The sequence below is a fragment of the Eretmochelys imbricata genome, chromosome 3 (assembly GCF_965152235.1).
Source record: "Eretmochelys imbricata isolate rEreImb1 chromosome 3, rEreImb1.hap1, whole genome shotgun sequence".
Classification (NCBI taxonomy): domain Eukaryota; kingdom Metazoa; phylum Chordata; order Testudines; family Cheloniidae; genus Eretmochelys; species Eretmochelys imbricata.
The window spans coordinates 22,060,332-22,085,991 of NC_135574.1; the positions used below are offsets into that span (position 1 = coordinate 22,060,332).

The following is a 25,660-nucleotide window of genomic DNA, read 5'->3' on the forward strand; positions in this document are numbered from 1 at the left end:
AGCACCTTGCTTTGAAAATGTTGCTTTTTTTTTTTTTTCCTTTTGTGTGTGGGAGTTTGTCTACTTAGACTTCTAAAATGAACTACACCTCATTTTTTACATTTCAAACAGTTGGATCTTTTGATTTTCCAAATTATTGATGTCTAAACTAATTAACTAAATATGACATTAATTAATGAGAGGCTTTGCTGTAGAGTTAACAGCACAAGTTTAACGCTATTCCCTGTGCTATAATAAATGTTCGTGCAAAACAATGGCTGTCTACACTATGAGCTATTGGTGTGATTCCCCTGCTCGTGTACAGGTACTTGTGCTAGCTCTCGTCCAGCTAGTGCAAGTATAAATACGGCAGTGTTGCCACGGTAGCCTGGGTAGCAGCAGCAGAGGCACAGCCGAGCCATGCCGAGTATAAAGCTGCCGAACCCTGTGGGTATGTACCCCACGCAGCTCCGTGGCCTTTGCTGCCACTACGCTTGCTACTGGGGCAACACGTCTTCTAATTATATTCACGCCGGCTCGACGAGAGCTAGTGGGAGTGCGTACGCAAGCAGGGGAATCACATTCCTGACTCTTACTGTACATTTAGCCTAAGTAGTAACTGAAAACTGACACAATAGTTTTGAACTCAACTGAAAACTTTGAAAAGTGCTTGGGGAAATAAGTTAGTCAAAGGCGAAATAATTAAGAGAAGGCACCCGTTTCTCAGTAGTTCATAAATTATTACAAATGATGGGGAAATATATATCTGGAACTAAGTATTTGACAGTGTTTTTAAATTGTAAAGAAATTAAAAAAACTCTGTACTGAAAGATCTTTTAATTAGGTTGCACCAAAGGAATAAGGCATTTTAAATTAATTAGCTAAACATTACTTCTGAATCAGAGGAACCAGGCAGGAACTGTCTTTTTGTTCTGTGTTTGTACAGTGTCTATTACAGTAGAGTCCTGGTCTATGACTAGGGCCTCAGGGTACTATGGTAATACAAGTAATAGGCAATGCTAGTCAGAACTGCTTGGCTGCTTATATGATTCCAGCCAACATGTTTTCCTTTTGGTTCTGTAGATTTCCTTAATGAATTCTGGAATTCAGTGAAGAAGTAGGAAAATTTTGGTAGGCAAGACACAAGGAAATCCAGTATCCTAGAGATTCGAGAATGCAGACCTTTTAAAACATCGGTGTTGCCTGCAGTGCTGTGGCAGTATTTTGTGTACTACTATTTCTGATGAAGGCATGTCTCCTGAAGGAGACACAAATGAAGGCTACACTCTTCTGGTAATAGTACAGTCTTGTAATAGTATTACTAATAGTAACAGTAATCATCTTTCAAATTTCATGCTTATGAGAATGGAACATGAGCAAAATGAAGTTCAGGGCAATGTATAGGATTGATCTACAGACATAGAGACCTCCAGTTCCTCAGATTTGTTTGTTAAAATATGTAAGAACTAAATACATAGGTTACTATGTTGTTACTCGTTTGCTCTTTTTGTAGGGCTCTGGAGGACTGTGTGATTGTAATTTTGAGGTATTTTTATATTGAAAACTGGGTAGGTGTGGCAATGTACACTTAATCTTTTGCAGCAAAATAAAAAATACAAAAAAAATTTAATGACTTACAAATGTGGCTAATCGTTAGACAGTGACTTAAACAACATTTGTGTTGAATGAATGTAGATTAACGAGTTTGCTGTAGATTGTTTGAAAAGTGCTAATTGAACAAAACCATGTTCTTGAGGATGAAATTATGTATATATCAAGTTTCTTTTTTTCTTTCAATAGTAAGTTGCAAAGTAATAGTGAAGTGGTTCACAGTATTATATATAAAAGTCTTCCATTGTTTTGTTATGAACATCTCTGCAGGTAAATTCAGTCATTAGAAATTTAGAATATCCAAATTCAGAAGTGTGTTCCAAAACTGAAATTGTGTAGTTTCATTCTTTCCCCAAAAATCTCATTTTCCCCACACAAGGATTTTTCATCGCTTCCCTGAGCTTTTCAAATAAAAGTTTCTTTATTTAAATAGGTTACTAATCTGCTGTTGATTTTGCTCAAGCCTAAAATTTGTTCTTAGACATTTTTATAGGAGCATAATGTTGTCTGTTTTCAGTTTCATTGATACAGTCACAAAAAATCAACCTAATTGACTTAAATGCCCAGTTTTCTAGTATGGGGGAAAGAAAGTTTGTATTTAGGTTGCTCTTTCAATAATTCAGCTCAAAACTAAGTATTCTGCTAGTGCTGGTTGAATACATTGAGCGTTCACTGGGGATGGAAATGAATTAAAATAACCAAAATCATATTCTTCATGAAGAAGTGTTCTTTTATAACTTTGTTAAGCATTTGCTTCAGAAAGATTAACTATGTACTCATATGCTGACTTCCGAGGTTTAATAGTTTGTAGTTTAATATGTTCAGTAATGACATCTTGAGAGGACTGAGTTTTAGCAATGGAAATTGCCAAGAAATCAACACTGCTCCTAGGGTTACCAGATAGCAACTGGGGGGAGGGGTACAGGGTAATAAACACCTATATAAGAAAAAGTCCCAAAAAACAGGACTGTCCCTTTAAAAACTGGACATCTGGTCACCCTAACTGCAGCTTAAATTCAGAATCCTAAATTTGCTACAAAAAACTTGCTGTTGGGGAATTTATAAAACTGCAAGTTTATCCAGTCTATCAACAGAAAGATAATGATCACATTTGCACATGCAATTTTGAGCATGTACAGGTTTTTTTCATGTTTTCATAAACAAGTTTATGAATGACCAGAAACCCTGATATGTGAAAGAAAAGAACATTTGTATACCTTGTTAGATAAACATCTGTTTATACAAATGCAATGTTTGTGCAGCGTCACTTACTGTGTATGGGGAAATGCAAATGCACATGCACAGCATTCCAGGAGCAACTGATTCCTTGGGATCCAACAGAGAACAACAAAAGTAAGGAAATTTGCATCTTCATCTTCCTCCAAAATCTTAGACTTCATAATGATTCTAAATCACTTCATTGCTGTACCCTCTCATATTTTACAGACAATCCAATTGTAGTTTTACTTGTTCTTGTCCCCCTTCTTGTTCTAAGTTTTCCCTAGTTTTGAAAGTTCCTTTGAAGGCTGTTCCTTAGAGGTGTGAGGTCAGTGTCTCTGATGGGAATAGGATAGACAGTAGTGATAGCTACTCGTGTGCACTCTCATGAGCTTTTCCATACCTTTGTCTACCTCAAGTGTACTCAGTAACTTTGTGTGCAACAAATCATTTATTTTCCAAATTAATATATATACACCAATTATTAATTTCATTTATGCTTGTGTGTGGTTGCAGATAGAAAATTACTCATTGTTTTCGTGGTAGTTGATGTGTACTGTAATTATAGTTTTTAAAATATTTGTCCTTAACACAATAATGCAAAACAAATTTTAACATGAAGCATTAAAGAACTGGTTGCAGTCTTTAAGTAGACTCATTTACCAAATCTGAGATTATAGACTGAGTGGCAAATTTTAAAACTTTAGAAACTATTTTTAAAAATCCAGTCAAATCATATCGGGGAATATATAATTGTATTTAAGACATATAATTCACTATCTAATAGATCGCTAATTGTCATTAATATTTTTTTCTTCAGGTTCGATCTGTGGATGAGATGAATCATGAGTTTCAAGCTCTTGCACTAGAATCTCGGGGAATGGGAGAGGTAAATATTTGTAGGTGATTAGAAAATCCTGTTGGAGGATTGGAAATTCTAATAAAATTTTGCTTGTTTCAATTCTTAGCTTGGTTAGTGAAGTTTTTTTGATCTGAGACAAACCAATTTTTCAGGCATCCAAAGACAACTTAGACAGCACCTTAAATTTTGTAAATATTAACTCCAGTATCTAAGAACTATGATAAATGGAGCTATCATGTTAACATATTGGGCTTATCAGTTGTTAAGCTTGGGGAAGAAGAGCTGGCAATGTAAAGATTGTGGAAAATTCTCTGCTGTTGCTGCTTTCTAAGAAGTTATTTCCACTGACCTAAGCCCTCGGGTGTTGGGGCTTTTGCAGGATTCCTGGACCCAAAGAAAAATAACAATTATAAACTGGCTGAAATTAGGGCAATTTATTATACCCTTAGTGGCATGGCTTCTTCAATGGACAGCCTTAGTGCTGATGGACTGGCGCATGTGCCATGTAAGGAGGAACAAAAGTTTCCTTCCAGAATGAGCAGTGCAATTTTAAAGAATTTGAAATACTCTGCTGGTTAAAAATAGCCCTTTCCTTCGCTCAAACTATAGTAACACCCACAGAGTGAGAGACTTTAAAAAGACTATTATAAAGTCTCTTAGGAAATTTAGAGAAATGCATACTGAAAGCTAGACTTCTCTACTTGCTAAGGATCTGACAGTTCTGCAGCTAACAGAGTCCATGTATATCACGTTAATGAAGGACTACCTTGTCTCTTTGCTGACATAGTGGAGGTGAAATCTGAAAAAAGATGTTGATATACAGGGTAGCTTTAGGAGGTTATAGGAATCAGGTGTAAAGATCAAATCAAAAGTGATTGGCTCATTTAGACAATCCAGTGATAAATATGAGTTATTCAAATGGTATACAGGCCACTTGATAAAATATTCCTTATTTTTTGTCCACTGTATCAAACATATCATTAGGCTTGCTATTCTCAATCTCAATAAAGATTTATCCCATCTTAAAAAGATTGAATTTATTTTGAATCTTGTTTTCAAGTTTTTCTAGTTAAGTCTCCAAAAGTGACTGCAGCTTCAAATTCTGATGATATAGAGGCAACTGTGAGATATTTTGCAAGTATGCACCATGTATACTGTGATGTTTGTTATGCCAGATCACTTGAAGGCAATGCAAAGAAGTATGGTTTGGCTGTTTCCCATTTGGAATATATTGAGAAAACTGAGTCAAGGCAGATGTTACCTGGGCCAGGAGGCATTCTTAAGGAGATCAAGATAAACAAAATTGTGGATGCATTCTATTTTGTAATGACTTAATAACCAGTGCTATATGTAAACTGAAGCAGTCATGTTTCCTACATAGAATCATAGAATAACAGAGTTGGAAGGGACCTCTGGAGGCCATCTAGTCCAACCCCCTGCCCAGAGCAGGACCAATCCCAACTAAATCATCCCAGTGAGGGCTTTGTCAAGCCTGACCTTAAAAACCCCTAAGGAAGGGGATTCCACCACCTCCCTAGGTAACGCATTCCAGTGTTTCACCACCCTCCTAGTGAAAAAGTTTTTCCTAATATCCAACCTAAATCTCCCCCACTGCAACTTGAGACCATTACTCCTTGTCCTGTCATCTGCTATCACTGAGAATAGTCTAGATCCAATCTGCAGACACAGACTACATCAACTGCAATACATGTGATTTCAGTGCTTTGATTATACGGCTAAAAAAGTACAATATGGTTGTGTACGAACTGACACATGCTAGATTACTTTACACAAGTATTGAGTGAGAAGAAAAAGAAGATAGCTCTTTGTAAAGAATTGCTTTTAAAATTAAACTGAAATATCAAATCCACAACGAATGATAGTGCATCATACATGTAAAACAAACTTTTTAATTACTTACCTATCTGTCTTTCCAAATATTAGAGAAATGCCTTTTGACAATCAAAACAAACAATATTTCAACTTAATATGTTAGAGATAATTTTTGGGCTCTGATCTTTCCAGGAAAAGCATTATTCCTTGATGAGAAATTTGAAGTTTTAGCTGGTGGGCATTTTGTTTTTCCAAGGCTGATCTATAGTCTCTCAGCACCTTACAAACGCTAATGAAATAATCCTCTCAACCACATGAGGTAGGGTACATTCCAGGTACTTTATCCTAACTTATATGAAATGTTCCAAAGGGGCTTCTACCATTTCTTCAGGAGACTATTCCACATTTTTTGCTTTCAGGAAGTTTGCTATGTTTTTCCTAGATTTCCCTTTTCCTAATTCTTTTACCCAAGTTACACATCATAGTACACCCTAGTTTTGTGGTGTGTTTTTGTTGGTTATTCCCTGAACTCCAATTTGTTTTCTTGGCACCAGACTGAACAGAGTATTCCAGGTGTGGTCTCATCAGAGCTATATCAAGAGCACATTCTCTTTTATTATGTGATTCTTCTGAATGTGGGAACTAAAAAATGGTGTCAGTTTTTTATGCCAGTTGTCACTGAACACCTTGGTATAATTTGTTTACTGTTTAACCAATGAACACATCGGGAAAAGTCAAGACATTAAGGGCTTGTCTACACTTGAAACACTACAGCTGCAGCATTGCTGTAGCACTTCAGTGTAAATACAACCTATACTGCTGGGAAGGGTTCTTGCATTGGCACAGGTAATCCACCTCCCTGAGAGGCAGTAGCTAGTTGGACAGAAGAATTCTTCCGTCAACCTAGCGCCGTGTACACTGCGGGTTAGGTTGGCTTAACTATACTGCTCCGATGTTGATTTTTCACACTCCTGAGCAACATAGGTGGGTCAACCAAACTTTTTAGTGTAGACCAGGCCTAACTCTTTTGCACTTTTTGTAAAGTGTAGTGTTGTAATGCTCCTAGAACATGTGAATGGGTATACTTTTTAAAAAAATGTCCAGATAGTTTTTTCTTCCCAGTGAAGACATTGTTCCTGTTATGTTCTCTTGTTCTCACATATGCGTTTTTCTGAATTGAATTTCATTTCCTGATCATATTCCTAATCCCCGTAGGTCAATTTATTTTTCTGTCTCTGCAGGGATTCAGCACTTCCCACTTCTACACTTAGCTCCAGAGCGATTGATCCAGCGGGTGGGGGGGGGGGTAGATTTAATTGGTGGGCTGTTAATTCTATCACTTGGAGTCTTTTAATGGCATTTAAATGTCTTTCTGAAATATATGCTTGTGTTCAACCACAAGTTATTTGGTTAGATGCAGGAATCACTAAGTGAAAGGCCTATTTTGCCTTTGCTTCTCTGTTATGCTGCAGAATGAATGACATGTCTGTCATAGAGGTGCATACTGCTCTTTCAGGTACCACATAAGAGGTAACAGATGGCAGTTTGTTTGAGCTGTTCATGCCCTTAGCTAATCAGTAGCTAAATAACCACATTTTAATTAAGATGAACAACATGATGTATGCTTAGCTATCAGCAATTAGGAAGAACCAGGTCAGTCCCCCCTCCTTAGGGAAGATTAAACCCTCATAACTTGGGCAGGGAAAAATCTTACCTATGTACTTCCTTTCGCTGTAGGCAAACTCAGTAGTGTTAAATTGTCACAACATAAATGCACCAAAATGTAGCGTCTACCTGTTGGCATTGTCCCAGACAAATTATATCTTAAATACAATTATATATTCCCTGATATGATTTGACTGGATTTTTAAAAATAGTTCAGTTTCTAAAACTTGTTGGCATTGTCCCAGACAAATTTAGGCAACCAAAGGTAGATCTGTTTGCATCCTAAAATCAGTTGTAAAACACCTTGTCACAAGGAGCAGCAGCCATGGACCTGCTATCCTAACCATTCCTGAAATACCTCTTTAATGCCTTTCCTGCATCCTCTCTTGTGGGTAGGACTCTGCAAAAGATAAAGGTTAGTCCTCTTTCGGTTCTTGAGCAAAGTAAGCTGTCATGGGGTAAGAGGGAAGGTCCTCTCATGGATTAGTAACTGGTTAAAAGATAGGAAACAAAGGGAAGGAATAAATGGTCAGTTTTCAGAATGTAGAGAGGTAAATAATGGTGTCTCCCAGGCATAAATAATGGTCCCAGTACTGCTCAACATATTCATAAACAATCTGGAAAAAGGGATAAACAGTGAGGTGGCAAAGTTGTATCATCTGCAAATTACTCAAGATAGTTAAGTCCAAAGCTGACTGAAAAGAGTTACAAAGGGATCTCACAAAACTGGGTGACTGGGCAACAAAATGGAAGATGAAATTCAATGTTGATAAATACAAAGTAATGCACATTGAAAAACATAATCCCAACTATACATAAAAACCGATGAGGTCTAAATTAGCTGTTACCACTCAAGAAAGAGATCTTGGAGTCATTGTGAATAGTTCTCTGAAAACATCCACTCCATGTATCACTAACAGAATGTTGGATATCATTAGGAAAGGGATAGATAACAAGACAGAAAATATCATATTGCCTCTATATAAATCCATGGTATGCCCACATCTTGAATACTGCCTACAGATCTGGTTGCCTCATCTCAAAAAAGATATATTGGAATTGGGAAAGGTACAGAAAAGGGTAACACAAATGATTAGGGGGTATGGAAGAGCTATGAGCCTATGAGGAGAGATTAATAAAACTAGGACTTTTCGTCTTGAAAAACAGACTACAGGGTATATGATAGAGGTCTACAAAATCATGACTGGTGTGGAGAAAATAAATAAGGAAGTGCTCTTTACTCCTTCTCATAACACAAGAATTAGGGGTCACCAAATGAAATTAATGGGCAGCAGATTTAAAATAACAAAAGGAAGTACTTCTTCACACAATGCCCAGTCAACCTGTGAAATCTTGGCCTTCACAACATCCTCCGGCGAAGATTAGACAGGGTTCAAAAAAGAACTAGATAAGTTCATGGAGAATAGGTCCATCAGTAGCTATTAGCCAGGATGGGCAAGGGTACAAAATCATGCTCTGAAGTGTCCCTAGCTTCTGTTTGCCAGAAGCTGGGAGTGGGTGACATAGTATGGATCACTTGATGATTACCTGTTCTGTTCATTCCCTCTGAAGAACCTGGCATTGGCCATTGTCGGAAGACAGGATACTGGACTAGATGGGCCATTGGTCTGACCCAGTATGGCTGTTCTTATGTTCTGGCTGCTCTTCTCGATGAGACACTCTACCAATAGACAATACTCCTGTGTTTTGCGGAAATCCTACACACTGTTTCAGGGATAAATAAATGTTGTTCCAATCTTTCCTCACTTGGACTTTCTGCCATACTTGTCTGACCTTCAGCTGGATAATGAAAGTTATATAGAAATAACCTCATTTGAGAGGACACAAAATAAACATGCTAGAAGTGCATGACAATTTGATGACCTGACCAGATTCTGATTTAATCGGCTCCATTCTTCCCATCAGTTTTTTGCTTTTGGTAGCTGTAATCTCAGCCAGAAAAATCTCTGAACTGAATGATCATATTCGCACTTTCTATTGGAAGTGCCATTTTTTCTATAAACAACACACACACTTTTTTTATAGTTTTCATAAAATGGCTTTATTTCATTTCTGCCCTATCCTGGGATATCCAGAAGGAAAACAGTGGTGCCTTTACAGACATAGATACAGAGTTTAAAGCTAGATGGGACCATTAGTAGGCCTTTAAATTTCACTTAGTTACCCAGTATTGAGGTATCCTGCATGGTCCTCAATGTACTTCTCCATCCTCTGAGATCTAAATAGTTCAGATCTTTACAAACTTATAGAAGACATAGTGTTTTGACCCACATGAAAATCTATGATGTGGACACCTGGTGATTACTTTTTAAAATATACAAATAGAGAAACAGACACTTAAGCATCTTCCATTGCAGCCTTTGACAGGAAGACACTTCATACCAAAATACTATCATGAACAATAGACCCTCCTGAACACAGCTAAAAGTATGTGCTCTGTTTTTCTAGTTATTTTCCTCCCTTCATTTATGACTTTTTTAAATCCCACTGTAAGAACCAGGGATTTCAATATAAAGAATGGGGAAATGGCTTTTAAATTTAATTTAACTATTCTCCAACTAATTCTACCCACCAACTTTGTTCCTGGCTAGTAGGTTTCTGAGACATTTGAAGCCTCATTAATCCTTTAGTTACTAGAGGGGAGAAGCAACTGTCTTGACTTCAGCTTTCTGACTGCTAAAGAAGTAGGCTCTCAGCTACTCTTGATGTCTCATGAGCGCTTCTTGTTGCCTTCCTCCTGAATAGCTCCAGAGCATATCTCTGCTTCTGTTCATAGCCATTTAAATAGCTGCCTGGTTAAAATGCTGTGAATCCTGTCCGTTTCTAACAGGCCCATATGTAGGGCCTTACCAAATTCATGACCACGAAATCTGGTCTTTTGTGTACTTTTACCCTATACTATAAAAATACCCTATACTACAGGATAAAAGTATACAAAAGTACAGTGTTTCTCAAACTGGAGGTCCTGACCCAAAAAGGGGTCACAAGGCTAGTGTAGCAGGGGGTCATGGTGTTGCCACCCTTACTTCTGTGCTGCTGCTTTCAGAGCTAGACGTCTGGTCAGCAGCTGCTGCTGTCCAGCCCCCAGCTCTGAAGGCAGCGCAGAACTAAGGGTGGCAATACTGTGATCTCCTCTAGGTACTATCCGCAGACTAGGCGAAATAGTGTTGCATCAGATTATATTTGTCATATTTTTTTCCACTTCCAGAAGGCCTAGAAACGTGTTTTAAATGGATGGTTAAATTCTGCAGAATTAGGTTGTTAATCTCCTTTCAAAAGTTTTCTTACTTTCCACTAACAAATTGATTTTTTTAAAATAAATGCTGGGTTACAGTTTTTCAGTGTGCACAAAAATTACAATCCAATGAAAACTGTATTAATGTGTTTGCGAGGATTTAGATGTACACCACAGTGGCAGAGTTGGTAAACCTAGTTATATTGCCACTGATGTTTATGGTTATAAAACTAGATATAAAAAGATTGGTGACTTAGGAATGTTTTTGATGAAGTTAAACGCAGTGCCTGCTTTCTGTAATCACACTAAAACTGGTTTTGTTCCAAGACAGAACAGAATATGAGATTCTAAATCTGAAATGGCTTCAGTTTTTCTACCTTAGAAGTAGTTACTTGAGCAAACCCTATTGCTGAGGGGAATGACTGAGATTTGGAACCTTTAATCTGTAGATCACTGGATCAAACATGGCAGGGTTTGTAGTAAGCTAGAGGTAGCTGAACTGCCATCATGCGGGTAGTTACTATCTGAAGTTTGTGGACTTGGTCCATTTCCAAGTTGACACAACCACGTCATGAAAACTACCTCTGGATTTTGTATTCTTGTTAGTTGTTTAGGCTGAAAGGCCAAGATTTTGAATCATGATGGAAAATGGAGTGGCCTCTCACCGTTAGAGATGCAACCTACTAGGTGATGGTTGAAGAACATCAGGGCATTAGCAGGGGAAAGCTTGCATAGTTACTGTTCATTCTCTGTGTGTTCTGTGTAACTAGTACCTGAGTCTTAGGTTGTCAGTTGGGCTCCTTTCATGAGAAATTAATTAGACACTGTTTTTCACTCTTTAACTGTTCAAATGTAATTTGTTTTCTTCTGTACAGTTAACATCTATAGAATCTCTAAATATCTAGAATTTTTTTGTTTCATTGATGGAGTATATCCCCCTTAGTTGTGCTGTTAATATTTTTGGCTATTTATAAGAACTGTTGGTTAATTTTTGGGTTTTTTAAATGAAGTAACTTCCCCTCTTAAATAGCTGTTACCTGCCAAAAAGTTTTGGGAACCTGATGATTCAGCAAAAGATGGACAAAAAGGGATATTCCTTGGTGATGAGTGGAGAGAGACTGCATGGGGAACTCCTCGTAAGTGATTGTAATATGTATTTAAAGATGATTCCTGTTAATTTATCTGAAAGTAATAGTTTTATAAAATCCTAGATATGCCTTACATTTTAAATTGTTTTCCCTCATGTTAATTCTGAGAAATCTATACTGAACAAATGACAATGGTATGCTAGTAAAATTCAAAACTGGGATACAAGATTGTTTTAAAAAATAAATATATTCAGTTATAACTGTTAAAAATAAAACTGGCTTTGTATTTAATTGCCATATTCTGGTCTTGCTTAATATGTTCCCCATTATGAAATGCTAACAACTTTGCAAGTTATACTGTAAAGTACAGATTAGTAATTTTTTATTTATTTTTTTTAAACAGACCATTCTATGTCTCAGCCTATTATGGTACAGAGAAAGCCTGGACAGGGTTTTCATGGAAACAGTGAAGTAAATGCTGTATTGTCTCCTCGATCAGAAAGTGGTGGCCTTGGAGTGAGCATGGTAGAATATGTGTTAAGTTCCTCTCCAGCAGATAAATTGGATTCCCGGTTTAGGAAAGGAGCTTTTGTAAGTAATCTAATGCTTTAAGCTTGCATAGTTACTTACAGCAGTGCTATGAATTCTTGTACATGGTTATGTTTTTCTATTACATTTTTCCATTTCTCTTCTATCCTTCCCTTCAGCTGAGAAATGTGTAGTTCTTACCCACCACTTTTCCTTAGTTGGAAGATCCTAACATGAAGGGGTTAGGGAGAAACATGTGGGGAGTTCTTGGCCTTGAATAAGTTTCTTAGGAAAATTATTGCATTTATTTACCAATCACCTTCAAATCCAGGCAGAAAAATAGGTACTATGCAAATCACTGGTGAGCTGTAAAAGCTCTTAATAACTATATTTAAAGCAAAATACAAAATGGCCTTTGGGCTAGAGCTTCATATTATTTGTGTTCTTAAAAACACTTCTTTAATTTTTTTAATAGTATATTGTGATCTAATTTGTGGTGTTACTGCTTTACCAGCACCGCTATAGTTAAGGTTGAGTTAACTTTTCCATTATAAATTCTGACAACGCCCTTTTATGTTTTAGCAATTAGTAATTGCATGTGGTTGAAACTTCATAAACAAGTTACATACCAAATGCAATTTCATTTAGAACAAAATGTTTGTATTTTTTACATGCACTATAGTGTAGAATTAGGTCATCTTACGGTGCTCCTTTTGTGTTCTGTTAAATATTCAGAATCAAACAGATTCTTTTTCCTCAGGGCACTAGAGATGCTGAAACAGATGGACCTGAGAAAGGAGATCAGAAAGGAAAGGCTTCTCCATTTGAGGAGGACAAAAACAGAGATCTTAAACAAGGAGATGATGAGGATGTTACTAAAATAAATGTCAGAGGTTTGCCAAATGGAATGGATGCCGATTGCAAAGATTTTAAGTAAGCTTTTAACTGTTTCTCAAGAAGACAAGCATATCTCTTTAGGGATACTTGGAGTTCTTGTTTGTGTGTCAAATTCAAACATTTATTCAGCTGTAGATTGATTCTTTTATCTCTCATCCTCCCCCTCCTGCTGTGCCACATGTTACTTACAATTTCATTAGCCCATGTGTCATTTTTCATGAGAGAGAAAAGTTCATCTTAACTAAATAAACCTACTAGTTCTTCTAAAGAAATTACTACCTGCAAAAGGCAGTGTGTAACACATGTTAAAGGGGGCTTTAAGATTTTATTCTATTAATAAATCATGAACTAAATTACTTCCTATGACTTTTTTTTCTTCTTAAACTTCATAACTTTCACATCTGGCTCATGTGTTAAGGAGTTAGTCCTGCACAATTTTAATGTAACCTCTAATTTTGCTATGAAGCAGTGCATCCTCCCACTGCATAACCTGTTGGAACTCCAATTCCGTTTCCCCACACAATTCATCCTCTATTTGACCAGCATGATATGATTCAGCTCCCTTCTCAGCCGGTCAGTACCATTCTGAATGCTGACGAGAGTGACATTTATTCAGGTTTTTTTGTTTTAAAAGGAGAAGGACCAAACTTGGGATTTGAACCTTGATCCCACTCATAACAGCCCAATCAGCTGTCACAAGCAGCCACCCTATTTTATCTAATCTTTAATTAAACCTTTGGTACCTTACAAATACCAGATTAATCACCTTGGTATCTAAATACCTATCTAATGTATCCTTGATAATTGACATGATCATTGACAAACCAGAAAACTGCTGTTCAGACTGCTGCTTATAAGTCCATCCTCATATGGATGGGAGAATGGGAAGTACAAAACTTGAGTTAAAGATTATCATCTTTAACTCTTAATATTCTTTCTTTTCTTGGTCTAAAATTGAACCTATATATTTAAATGTTTGTTTGATTTTTACTTTTATTTTTTAAATTTAGGAAGGTAAGGAAATGCATATTTGACCCATTTCTAGTCTTTTGGATAAATACATGATTGCCCATATTAAAAACAAAGAAAATAACTAACAAACATGTTAATTATGCCAAAAGTGAAATCCTCAACATATTATGTATCTGAAAAGCTACAGTCACTCCTTTGGAATGCATGCTACCATATCAAAAATAAAACATATTTCATTCATTTTACTAAATTGTCTACTGCATATGCAGAGTAGATTAATTTTAATCTGTTCTGTTATTTTTATTTAAATATCAAAAGCAATGACAATATTAAAAAATAAATGCTTTCCAAATTATTTTTTTTAGAAATGACTTTTTTTTGCCTAAGTGCAGAAAAGCATCCAAACCCAGTAAACCTCTCAAGAAATAATAGAGAAGGCTATCTAATTAAGTGGGCAATTAGAAGCAGAGTTACGAATCCCTGCAAATAGACGTTTATAATTGAACTATTGACACAACTTTAACTATAGCAACACAACAGCACCACTATAAGGAGCAAACCTATCCTAACTAAATATATTTTTTTTTAAATATTTGTCCTATTCTTCCTGTATCTCTTGACATTTATATTAAAACAGTATTTTGAATTAACTTGTAGTATGGGTTTTCTTCCTATATAATTCTTATTTATAAGTGAAATGGATATTGAAATAACTAATGCATGAAACTTTAGTTTCTTTGGTTCCTAGCTTGTGTCACAGGCAAAGAAAAAGCAGTGCTAAATGGTTTTTAATGCATAATTTAGGTTTGGAGCCAGGGTGGGTTACTAGGTGACAAAAGTTCCCTGCCATAGTGTTCCTCTTTGTCACCATCAAAGCACTAGAGTGGCTGTATGTGCTCTGGATTGAATCAGTTTGTTAAAAGTGACAGGTTTTATGGTGTTTTCTTTCCCGCAACAAAAGACAGACTTCTGATTTTTGATACTGGACAGTTCAGAGTTATGTCTGCAGATTTGCTGGAGGCACCCATGCCTTCATTTCAGTGAGAGAGATTTAAACCTTTGAGTGCTGCAGAGATGAGAGAAGTAGGACTGATGTAACACTTCCCATTTGGGAAGTGGAGTGTGATACCTACCAACCTTTGACAGCACACTAGGGTGCTTTTACTGTATAGTAACATGGTCCATATGGCCAGGTTGTACACTACATGCCAAAGTGCTGTAGATTTACACCCCAGCTTGCCAGGCACTGACTTGCCATCTAGCTAAGCCCTTACAGGTGATTGGCAATTCATTCCATTTCATTCATAAGAGTCTGGAAGTATCTTTCAGTGGGGTTTATAATGGAAGTAAACTGGTAAAGCTAAAGGTGTGCTTTTTCCTAGCTCACCATTCTATGCCTGTTAAACTGCTTATGGTGAATCTTCTTTCTCTCAGTTATATTTGTAAACTTTTTCATGTTTAAAGATTCTCCTTCAACAGATTGTAATATGCTTTGTCCAGTATTGATTTATTTGTCAAGGCTGTAAGAGGCTCTCTTTTAATTTCTTCTGTGCAGTCGTACTCCTGGAAGCCGACAAGCCTCCCCAACGGAAGTAGCTGAGCGCCTGGGTCCTAACCCTAACTCCACAGAAGGATTAGGTCCACTTCCCAATCCTACCGCCCACAAACCTCTGGTAGAAGACTTTTCAAACTCAGAAACTCAGAATCTGGATGCCATGGAACAAGTTGGTCTTGATTCGTTACAGTTTGACTATCCTGGCAATCAGGTACAAATGGACTCCTCAGGAGCTACTGTAGGACTTTTTGACTACAGTTCTCAGCAGCAGGTTAGTGCTGTTCTTACAGAACTGATGGGAATGTGTTTAAAATATTCTGTGATTTGAAGATGTTGCAATTTGTTCTTTCTAATTAACTATTTAAGCATAAAATTTTGATGTATTTCACCTTATTAAACTCCTATGCTTGAGAGAGAGTAGGATGGAAACAAATAAATGTACTTACATTTCCATGTAATATACGTTGTGCAGTTTCCCAACCTATGTCAGAAGAGTATTTGGTTTATAGTATTTTATATGTAAATTCTACACTTTAAGCATAACTCGCATCTTTAAATTGAAAACTTAAATGTTTGCTATTTCATAGCTTTTCCAGAGAACTAATGCGCTAACTGTCCAGCAGTTAACAGCAGCCCAGCAGCAACAGTACGCATTGGCTGCAGCTCAGCAGCCACACATAGGTGAGATTTATGGTGTTCTAACTAGTTAATAAATAGTAGATAGTATATGCATATATGCACTGGAAAGAGAAATATTAGTGATCATTTTGAAGAGCTGCTGTGTCAGATTGTTCCTACTCTATATAACAGTTTCTAAAATTGCGTTTTCTGTTTTGTTTCCTCCACCTAAATATTTGCCACTACACTTGTGTTCAAATGACTGAAAATTAGTTTTGCTTATGTAGAACTGTATATTGAAAATATGGATGACTAAAAATGGGAATTACGCTTATTTTAATGCCACAAAGTAAGTGTAAGTGAAGCAACTCATTCATTTGTAAAATGGGATAATACTTAATGTACCTCCCAGAGGTGTTGAGGTTAAATTAATATTTGTAATAGCCCATTGAGATCCTCCAGTAAAAGGCACTATAGAGTGCAAAATAGCTTTTATTGTGTTGATTAACTTCATTCCTTCATAAATAGCTGCTTATCCTAGAGGTGCCCTGGCAATTGTCTAGTTAAAGTAGTGTTGAATTTTGTATTTAAAGCAGGGCTAAAATCCTTGTAAGACTTCAGTGTTTGAATTTAGTCTACACATTTCTTATGAATCCTGAGGTTTTTTGGACTCTTATCTGAGTTGCTGCAAAGACCAAACTTTACACACCAACACTTCAGTAAAGTCTGAAGGAAAAGATAGGTTTGTTTTTTAAATTTTTACAGCTTAGCAGAAGTTATTCACTGAGTCCTGTTTTGTGAGGAGCTCTGTGCTAAACATCCCCTGGTTCAATGAAACAGCAGTGCCTTAGAGAGCCCTTGGTGCATTGATATCTTAGCAAGAAGACATTCTTCTCCCTTGATGCTACTGCCTGAGTGCTCTCAGGAGTTAAGGTAGCAGCAACAACTACAGAAAAGCCGAGTTGTCTTTGTGGAGGCATCAAGACACAAAAGGGCTCCTCAGGGGTTACTGCTTCAGTGAGCTGAGACAGCCCAACATGGGAGCCCCTCAAGCTGAGATACTTTGGTGAAGGGGTAGTGGATTCCAACTCCTGTACTCCCCTCACTTTCATCCTCCTTCACCGCCTTGCATGTTCATTTTCATCATCTGAGTCAGATGCCACCAGCAGAAAGTTGATTTTCTCTTTTGGTGGTTTGGGTTCTGAAGTTTCCACATCCGAGTGTTGCTCTTTTAAGACTTCTAAAAGCATGCTTCACACCTTGTTCCTCTCAGATCTTAGACAGCACTTCAGATTCTTAAACCTTGGGTTGAGCGCTGTAGTTATTTTTAGAAATTTTACATCGGTACCTTCTTTGCGTTTCGTCAAATCTGCTATGAAAGTGTTCTTAAGATAAACGTGCTGGGTCATCATCCGAGACTGCTATAACATGAAATATATGCAGAATGCGGGTAAAACAGAGCAGGAGACATACAATTCTCCCCCCAAGGAGTACAGTCACAAATTTAATTGACACATTTTTTTAACGAGCATCATCCGCATGGAAGTACGTCCTCTGGAATGGTGGCCGAAGTGTGAAGGGGCATATGAATGTTTAGCATATCTGGCATGTAAATACCTTGCAATGCCGGCTACAACAGTGCCATGCAAACGCTTGTTCTCACTTTCAGGTGACACTGTAAATAAGAAGCAGGCAGCAGTATCTCCTGTCAGTGTCGACAAACTTGTTTGTCTTAGCAGTTGGCAGAATAAGAAGTAAGACTGAGTGGACTTGTAGGCTCTAAAGTTTTACACTGTTTTGTTTTTGAGTGCAGTTATGTAACCAAAAAAAAAAAATCTGCATTTGTAAGTTACACTTTCTCGATTGCACTTCAGTACTTGTATGAGGTGAATTGAAAAATACTATTTCTTTTGTTTATCATTTTTACAGTACATATATTTGTAATCAAAAATAATATAAAGTGAGCACTGTGTACTTTGTAGTCTGTGTTGTAATTTAAATCAATATTGAAAATGTAGGAAAACATCCAAAAGTATTAAATAAATTTCAGTTGGTATTCTACTGTTATAAGTGTGATTAATTTTTTTTAATCACAATTAATTGTTTTTAGTTAATCATGTGAGTTAACGGTAATTAATTGGCAGCCCTAAATCCGAATATATTTTTTGAGATTGGACAACCAGAACTGTGTGGTGTATTCAAGGTGTGGGCATACAATAGATTTATATAGAAAATACCTTAATGCTGCTGTCTTATTATCTATCCTTTTTCCTAATGATTCCTAATATTCTGTTAGTTTTTTTGACTACCATTGCAAAATGAGCGAATGGTTTCAGAGAACTGTACGTCGTGACTCCAAGATCTCTTTCTTGAGTGGTAGCAGCTAATGTAGAGCCCATCATTTTGTATGTATAGCTGGGATTATGTCTTCCAATGTGCATTACTGTGCATTTATCTACATTGAATTTCATGTGCTATTTTCTTGCACACTCACCCGCTTTTGTGAGATCTTTGCAACTTTCTGCAGTCAGCTTTGGACTTAACTATCTTGAGTAATATTGAATTGTCTGCACACTTTGCCATCTCACTTTTCACCCTGTTTTCAAGATCATTTATGAATATGTTGAACAGTACTGGTCCTAATATGGATCCTTGGGGTCCCCGCTATTTACCTCTCTCCCCTGTGAAAACTAACCATTTATCCCTACACTTTGTTTCCTATCTTTTAACCAGTTACTGATCCATGAGAGGACCTTATCCCATGACTGCTTTCTGTGTTTAAGAGCCTTTAGTGAGGGACATGACCAAAAGCTTTCTGAAAGTGAAAGTACATTATATCCACTGAGTCAACATTCTCCATATGTATGTTGACCCCTTGAGAGAATTCTAATAGATTGGTGAGGCATGATTTCCCTTTACAAAAAGCCTTCCTCAACAAAATGTGTTCATCTGTGTGTCTGATAATTCTGTTCTTTACTATAGTTTCAGCCAATTTGCCTGGTACTAAAGTTAGGCTTACCATCCTGTAATTGCCAGGATTGCCTCTGGAGTCATTTTAAAAAATCAGCATCACATTAGCTATCCTCCAGTCATCTGATGCAGAGGTTATTTTAAATGATAGGTTACATACCACAGTTAGTAGTTCTGCAATTTCATGTCTGAGTTCCTTCGGAACTGTTGGGTGACTATCATCTGGTCCTGGTGACTTATTACTGAGAAATTAATCAGTTTGTTCCAAAATCTCTTTTGTTAACACCTCAGTCTGGGAGATACGGTGAGTGAGGTAAAATCTCTTATTGGGCCAAGTTCTGTTGGTGAGAGAGACAAGCTTTCTAGCCACACAGTGTGCTTTTTCAGGTCTGCTTTCAAAAGAAAAGCCGGGGAGCTTAAATTCGTTAATCAAAAATCATGTCTAGCAGAGTAATAAATTTAAGCTCCCAGCCTTGTCTTTTGAAAGCAGACCAGAAGAAGAGCTCTGTGTCGCTCAAAAGCTTCTCTCACCAGGAGAGGTTGGCCCAATAAAAGATACTACCTCACCCACCTTTGTGTCTCTAATGTTCTGGGACTGACACAGGCACATGTATATTGTATACCTCAATCGGGGACATTTCCTCAGATTTATCACCTAAAAAGAATAGCTCACATGTGGGAATCTCCCTCTCATCCTCAGCAGTGAAGACCGATGCAAAGAATTCATTTAGCTTTTCTGCAATGGTCTGGTCTTCTTTGAGTGCTCCTTTAGCATCTCCATCATCAGTGGCCCCACTAATTGTTGGCAGGCTTCCAGCCTCTGATGTACTTAAACAAAAAAAAATTTTGCTGTAAGTTTTTGTGTCTTGCTAGTTGCTCTTCAAAATCTTTTTCGGCCTGCCTAATTATACTTTTGACTTGCTAGAGTTTATCCTCCTTTCTATTTTCCTCAGTAAGATTTGGCAGTTTTTAAAGGGATGTCTTTTTGTCTTCAACCACTTCTTTTACTGTGTTGTTTAGCAGTGGTAGCTTTTTTTGGGTCGGGGGGGGGGTCCTCTTACTGTTTTTTGTGTTTTTATTTGGGGTATACCTTTAGGTTGAGCTTCAATAGTGTTTTTAAAAAATCTCTGCATTTCAACACTCCTCCACCCACCTTGAGCACCTGTGGCACCCCTGTGCTCCCTCCCCACCCAACATTTAGTCAGGGGTATATAATACAAGTCATGGACAGGTCACGGGCCGTGAATTTTTGTTTACTCCCCATGACCTGTCCATGACTTTTATTAAATATACTAGTGACTAAAACCTTAATTATCATTGTTCCACCAAGTTTCTCTGATGCTTATTATATCAATAGCCTCATTTAATAGCAGGCACTCAAGTTCATCTTAGTTCATCTTAATTTTTAGGTTTCAGAGTAACAGCCGTGTTAGTCTGTATTCGCAAAAAGAAAAAGAGTACTTGTGGCACCTTAGAGACTAACCAGTTTATTTGAGCATAAGCTTTCGTGAGCTACAGCTCTTGTATTTGCATATAAGCACTTATAAAATTTCTCTATTTATTTGTTTGCCCTCATGTGGCATAACTGAATCGGGTTAGGGCAGAGATTTTGTGGTTAGAAAAAATGAAAGTAATGATTTCTCTGCTACTTTGTCTTCATTTCAAAACATCAAGAAGAGTACATGCAGTACTTGTTTTAATACAGGTATAACTTGTGATCACATTGATTAAATGTGCAATAATGTCTGTTGGATCTATTTGCTAAAATTAAATCTTTGTTTGTTACTATAGCAGGGGTATTCTCAGCAGGCTTGGCTCCAGCTGCTTTTGTGCCAAACCCGTACATTATCAGTGCTGCTCCTCCAGGTACTGACCCGTACACTGCAGCAGGGTTAGCTGCAGCAGCAACACTAGCAGGTAACAACAATTTTTCTCAATTTTATTATAACTTACTGATTAGAATTTGAAAATAGTAAAATGCATTTATAAATTTTTTTATTGAGAAAATAAATCAATATTTGTAGTTTTGAAGATTTTTTTCTATGAATAATTAAGAGGGCACAATCCACTTAATAAACTGCATTTTCTTTCTGAGTATTTTGTACTCTTAATTGTTGCAAATAATATCAAAGATTGCTCTGTCTAGAATATTTTTTATTAATATTGTATCTGAAAATTATAGAAAAAGATTAAGTATTGTTGTTCCTTTTTTAAAAATGGAAAAACTGAGATCCATGAGCTGTTAAGTGTATTTCCAAGGTGACTCAACAGGTCATTGATAGAACGGAGATTAGAAAATCATGCCTTTTGAATCTCTGTCTAGTACGCTATCCAGTAGACAGTGTATTCCCTGTTTGCATGAGTCTTTCACACAGCAACAGGATGTGGAAAAAATACCTTTAAATAGGAAGATCTGATGTAAAACCACAAATATTACAGAGTGCTCAGGGCAAATGGAGTATTTGGAACTGCTTCTGACATTTTGGAAAGTGGTTTAGATTTTAAGTTTGTTGTCTCCCAGTAATGGAGGTGGAAAGGAATATTAAAATATGCACACAATACATGAGAACTGTGGCATTTGATGAGCAAGGTGATTAGAAATGATGGTTAAGAGCCTTTCACTGCTAGGTTTTTTTATATCACAAGTAGACTGGAAATGTTGGGCTTCAAAAACTAAGACAGTATCTCAGCCCAGTTTGAAGGATGTGATCTCTCATGTGTGAGTGTCAAAGGAAAATCGCAGGGTTGTATTTGCAAACAAGAAAAGGGATAAAGAATGAGGAAGTGAAGAATCAGGAGTGTTGAAGAAAAAAGGCCAAGAAAGTTGCTATGGGAAGCTCTTTGGTTTAGGCAGGATAGGCTGGGTTTATCCTGTGGAATGTGAAGTGATTTGTTAATGTGGGATAAAACTGACTTTGAGCATACTTTTACATGTAAGCTTTGACTACTGAATGTTATGTAAGTGTTTCTGACTTTACAAGGGTCTACCAGAATGGTGTTTATTGTTACAGTGTGAACCCTCTTGTGTGTCCCACTCCCAGAAGTTGTTTGACCACATGCATGTATCTGTTTGGATTATAGGGTGATCATTTACATTTAAAATGGAACTCCTACTTAATAAACTAATTGGGGACTGAAGTTCATAAACTGGAATGTTTCCTTTTGATCTGTTCAACGCCAATAGACCAGGAACACGGACACTTTTTTTTTGGTGGTAGTAGCTTCAATTTGCAAAGTGATTCGTCCAACCCTCAGCAACTTTGATAAAGCTTGTGAAAAATTCCTTACAGTGGAAACAACTAAATTTGACTTCCAAAACTAGTAATTTTTCTCAATCCTATCCCTGCGGAGTAGGGTCATGCTTAGTAGTAAGGTTTCAATTATAAATGGTTTATAACCAATTAATAGATGTTAAAAGCATGTTATAGATCAGCATAGGACGTATGGGTTATAGATGATTAAGAGCAAGTCAGTAGAAGGTGCTGTAGATGGCCATGATGGTAGTTCACCTATTCTAGAGTTCATTCTGGAACAGTTGATTAACCATTTATTAAAATATCTGTTCATCATTTCTTAACCTTTTGTAAACTATTTGTAGAAGTAACTTGAATATAAAGTGTGTCCAGAAAGTAATTACTGCTGTCCCTCATCAAGAGTTGGGTGTAAGCTACCATCTGGTACAGCAGTTGAACAACTTTGAATTGTTATGGGAGTTATCAGTTATGTGCTTAAAACTTAGTCAGGGTTGACTGTCTAACCAAACGGCTGCATTCAAAGAACAGAAACAGTGACTTGATATTTTTCATATACACGGGTAGTTGTCGTTTGTTCTAAGTATATCAGCCTTTCTTGTGTTCTTCTGTTAATGTTTCAGACCAGAAAAGGGGGGTTAAAATGAAGCTCATTAGTTGAATCAAGTGGATCTTTTAAAATAGATACATGTCTGGTTTTGCTAACATTTATTTAAGAGCTCTTGACAATTACAATGCAAGTTCTCTTTGTAAAATTGAAAGTAGATTAATTTGTGTTAGGGATAATGATGTCTTCTGTGTGATGGTCATTCAGCAACTAGCACAGTAGAGTGAAAATCCTGATCAGAGTTTATAGGTGCTATTGCAATATGAATAATAATAATTTTGATGAACAACAGTAAATTGAAAATAATGTGTTTTGTTAGGTCCGGCAGTGGTCCCTCCTCAGTACTATGGAGTACCATGGGGAGTATATCCAGCCAATTTATTTCAGCAGCAAGCTACAGCTGCAAACACCACAGCAAATCAACAGGCAGCATCACAAGCACAAGGACAGCAACAGGTAGAGTACAATCTTCATGCAGAGGAACAGTATTTAAAAAAAAAAAAAAAAGTTGTATAAGGTTTGCTACTTCAAAATATCAGTTTAAAAACAAATTCAACTGGAACTGTAAACAAAAATTGCAGGTCACTCTTTAGACTTTTCTCTCTTGTGCTTTTCAACAGTCTGTATACCAAAAGTTTTGGTTAGTATTTGACTAGTTCTCATTTCTTAAATTCATTCATATTACCAATTATGTCAGCATCTTTTAAGTTTCACCTGCTGCATAATTAATCTTTATTTTTTTCCTTATTTGGCTACTGTTGCAATCCTAATTAAAAAGAATACATTAAAAATTGCTTCCTTCGTCTGGGTTGCTATAACTTAATTGAAGGTGGGTTCTAATGCTCAGGCCTAATATACACTAAAAAGTTAGGGCAACCCAGCTATGTGTCTAAGGGGTGTGAAAAATCCACACCCTGAGTGGTGTAATTCAGCCAGCCTAACCCCAGTGTAGACAGCGCTAGGTCAAAGGTATTGCCTGTTAGGGAGGTAGATTACTACCCTGACAGGAAAAAGCCTTCTGTCAGCATAGGTAGTGTCTGCGCTGAAGCACTACAGTGACATAGCAGCTGTGTTGCTGTAGTGTTCCGAGTGTAGACAAGCCCTTTGTAACTAGTGCTGCACGAATAATCTCTCAAACATTCATATAAAGTTTAAAATGATTTTAACAGTCAACAGCAAGAAAAGAAATCGGGATAAAGACTGCCACATCCTCTTGAAGTTCTTCTTATAGTGCTGCAGCAGGGTGCAGTTGTGCTGTAGTAGCTCTAGTAATTTTCCACCTATTGGAAAATAGTATATTGTTGAGGGGGGGTTGTTTTTCTCTCTAATTTTAAAAAATAATCCTAGTTTTTCCATTGGCGTTGCTCTATACAGGAAGATAATGTGCTTTGACATTGTGTCCTGCCATGGGTTATTTTTGTTTTGATAAATCAAGAAATTATAGTAACTAAAATATATCACTGAAATTAATCTCACCATTTTATTTATTGAAATGATATTTTTACTACTTTAATTCCATTAATCTTTAACTCTAGATTGCTTCATTTTTATAAGATTTGTTTTTATGATGTTTTTTTTTAAATCCCATTCATTGTGTGAGGGCAATTGTGATGTAATGCTTGAAGCCATTACAAAAATGTTTCCTAAAGACAAAAATAAATCTTATGTAGGCTATGTATCTGATACTTTTTATTATCCTTTCCTCAAAACAACAAAACATTCAATGCCATCCTTAGCCAATATATAATTTACTAGTAATGTCTTTTATTGAATTTCCATTCTCTCAAATTCCAAAATTGCACCCTCACCTTAGAAGCCTATATAACTGGATCTTCCCTCCCATTTAAAGCAGTTGCTAGTCGTTACTTGTCACTGATGAACTATCTTGAGAGTTGAACAGCCTCTCTTCCTTGCAGAATTTTTTCTCATCTAATGAATGAATATCTAACCCTGTTTCCCAAATAGTGGGTCCCAGGAAGGGTCTAGGTGGGTCACCAGTGATTTTCAGACACCTTAAGCGCGTGCGTGCACACACACGGCATGTCTGCCATAAGTGCTCTATCTCTACACTCTCTCTTCTGCTAATCTGGGGCAACAGCACAGGGAACAGGTCCCAGGCAGCAGCAGCATGGAGGAAGTGGCCAGAGCCAGCAAAGGACAGTCAGCAGCCTTGGGGAGAGGGGCTGGCTGGTGCTGCAGGGAGGGAGCAGGCTTCAAGAGTTAGAGCAAAGGGGCTGGGGTGGGGAGGTGGTTAGTCGTGCAGGGAGCTTGGGGCCTGGGCTAGTGGGGGAGTGGAGTGGAGAGGAGGGAGATTAGGAGGTTGAAAGCCTGGGAGGGTAGGAGGGCCTCCCCAGTTCAAATGGTGCTCCCCAGCCCTGTGTGACAGCTCCTAGCACGCAGTAGTTTTGTGTGTGTGTGTGTGAATATATAAATAAATGGTGGGTCCCCAAAAAGGTCAAAATGCAGTTGGTGGGTTGCCTAACTAAGAAGTTTAGGTTAAAATCAGTTGTTCCCATAAATAATTTGCATGCAAGATATTTGTGCAGGAACACATAGGTGTAAGACTAGCTAAACTGCATTTTTCTTTCCAAATTTGTGTGTGGAAAAAGGACTGTTTGTCAAATAGGTGACAAGATATAAAGCATATTTGTCATAATTGGGTAGAGGAGTTAAAAACCTGAAACAAAATCAAGTTCACTTATCAACCTCCAGAAGATTGGATATTGATAAAGGATGTGTTTTGAGTTTTG

General features: G+C 37.2%; 1 protein-coding gene across 11 annotated transcripts in view; it reads left to right on the top strand.

The window, feature by feature from the left end:
* The window catches only part of PUM2 (pumilio RNA binding family member 2), a 109,333-nt gene that overhangs the window by 37,196 nt on the left and 46,477 nt on the right, over positions 1 to 25,660 (top strand). For 10 of the 11 annotated variants that reach the window (XM_077812490.1, XM_077812489.1, XM_077812481.1 and 7 more), the window contains exons 2-9: positions 3,629 to 3,697; positions 11,455 to 11,560; positions 11,916 to 12,103; positions 12,801 to 12,973; positions 15,465 to 15,735; positions 16,052 to 16,145; positions 20,844 to 20,969; positions 23,230 to 23,366. In XM_077812490.1, coding sequence (XP_077668616.1) covers positions 3,647 to 3,697; positions 11,455 to 11,560; positions 11,916 to 12,103; positions 12,801 to 12,973; positions 15,465 to 15,735; positions 16,052 to 16,145; positions 20,844 to 20,969; positions 23,230 to 23,366 — 1,146 coding nt within the window. In that variant the 5' untranslated portion in view covers positions 3,629 to 3,646. Of the gene's footprint in view, positions 1 to 2,924; positions 2,944 to 3,628; positions 3,698 to 11,454; positions 11,561 to 11,915; positions 12,104 to 12,800; positions 12,974 to 15,464; positions 15,736 to 16,051; positions 16,146 to 20,843; positions 20,970 to 23,229; positions 23,367 to 25,660 lie in introns of those variants that run through there. The other variant, XM_077812491.1, reaches the window with a different exon arrangement.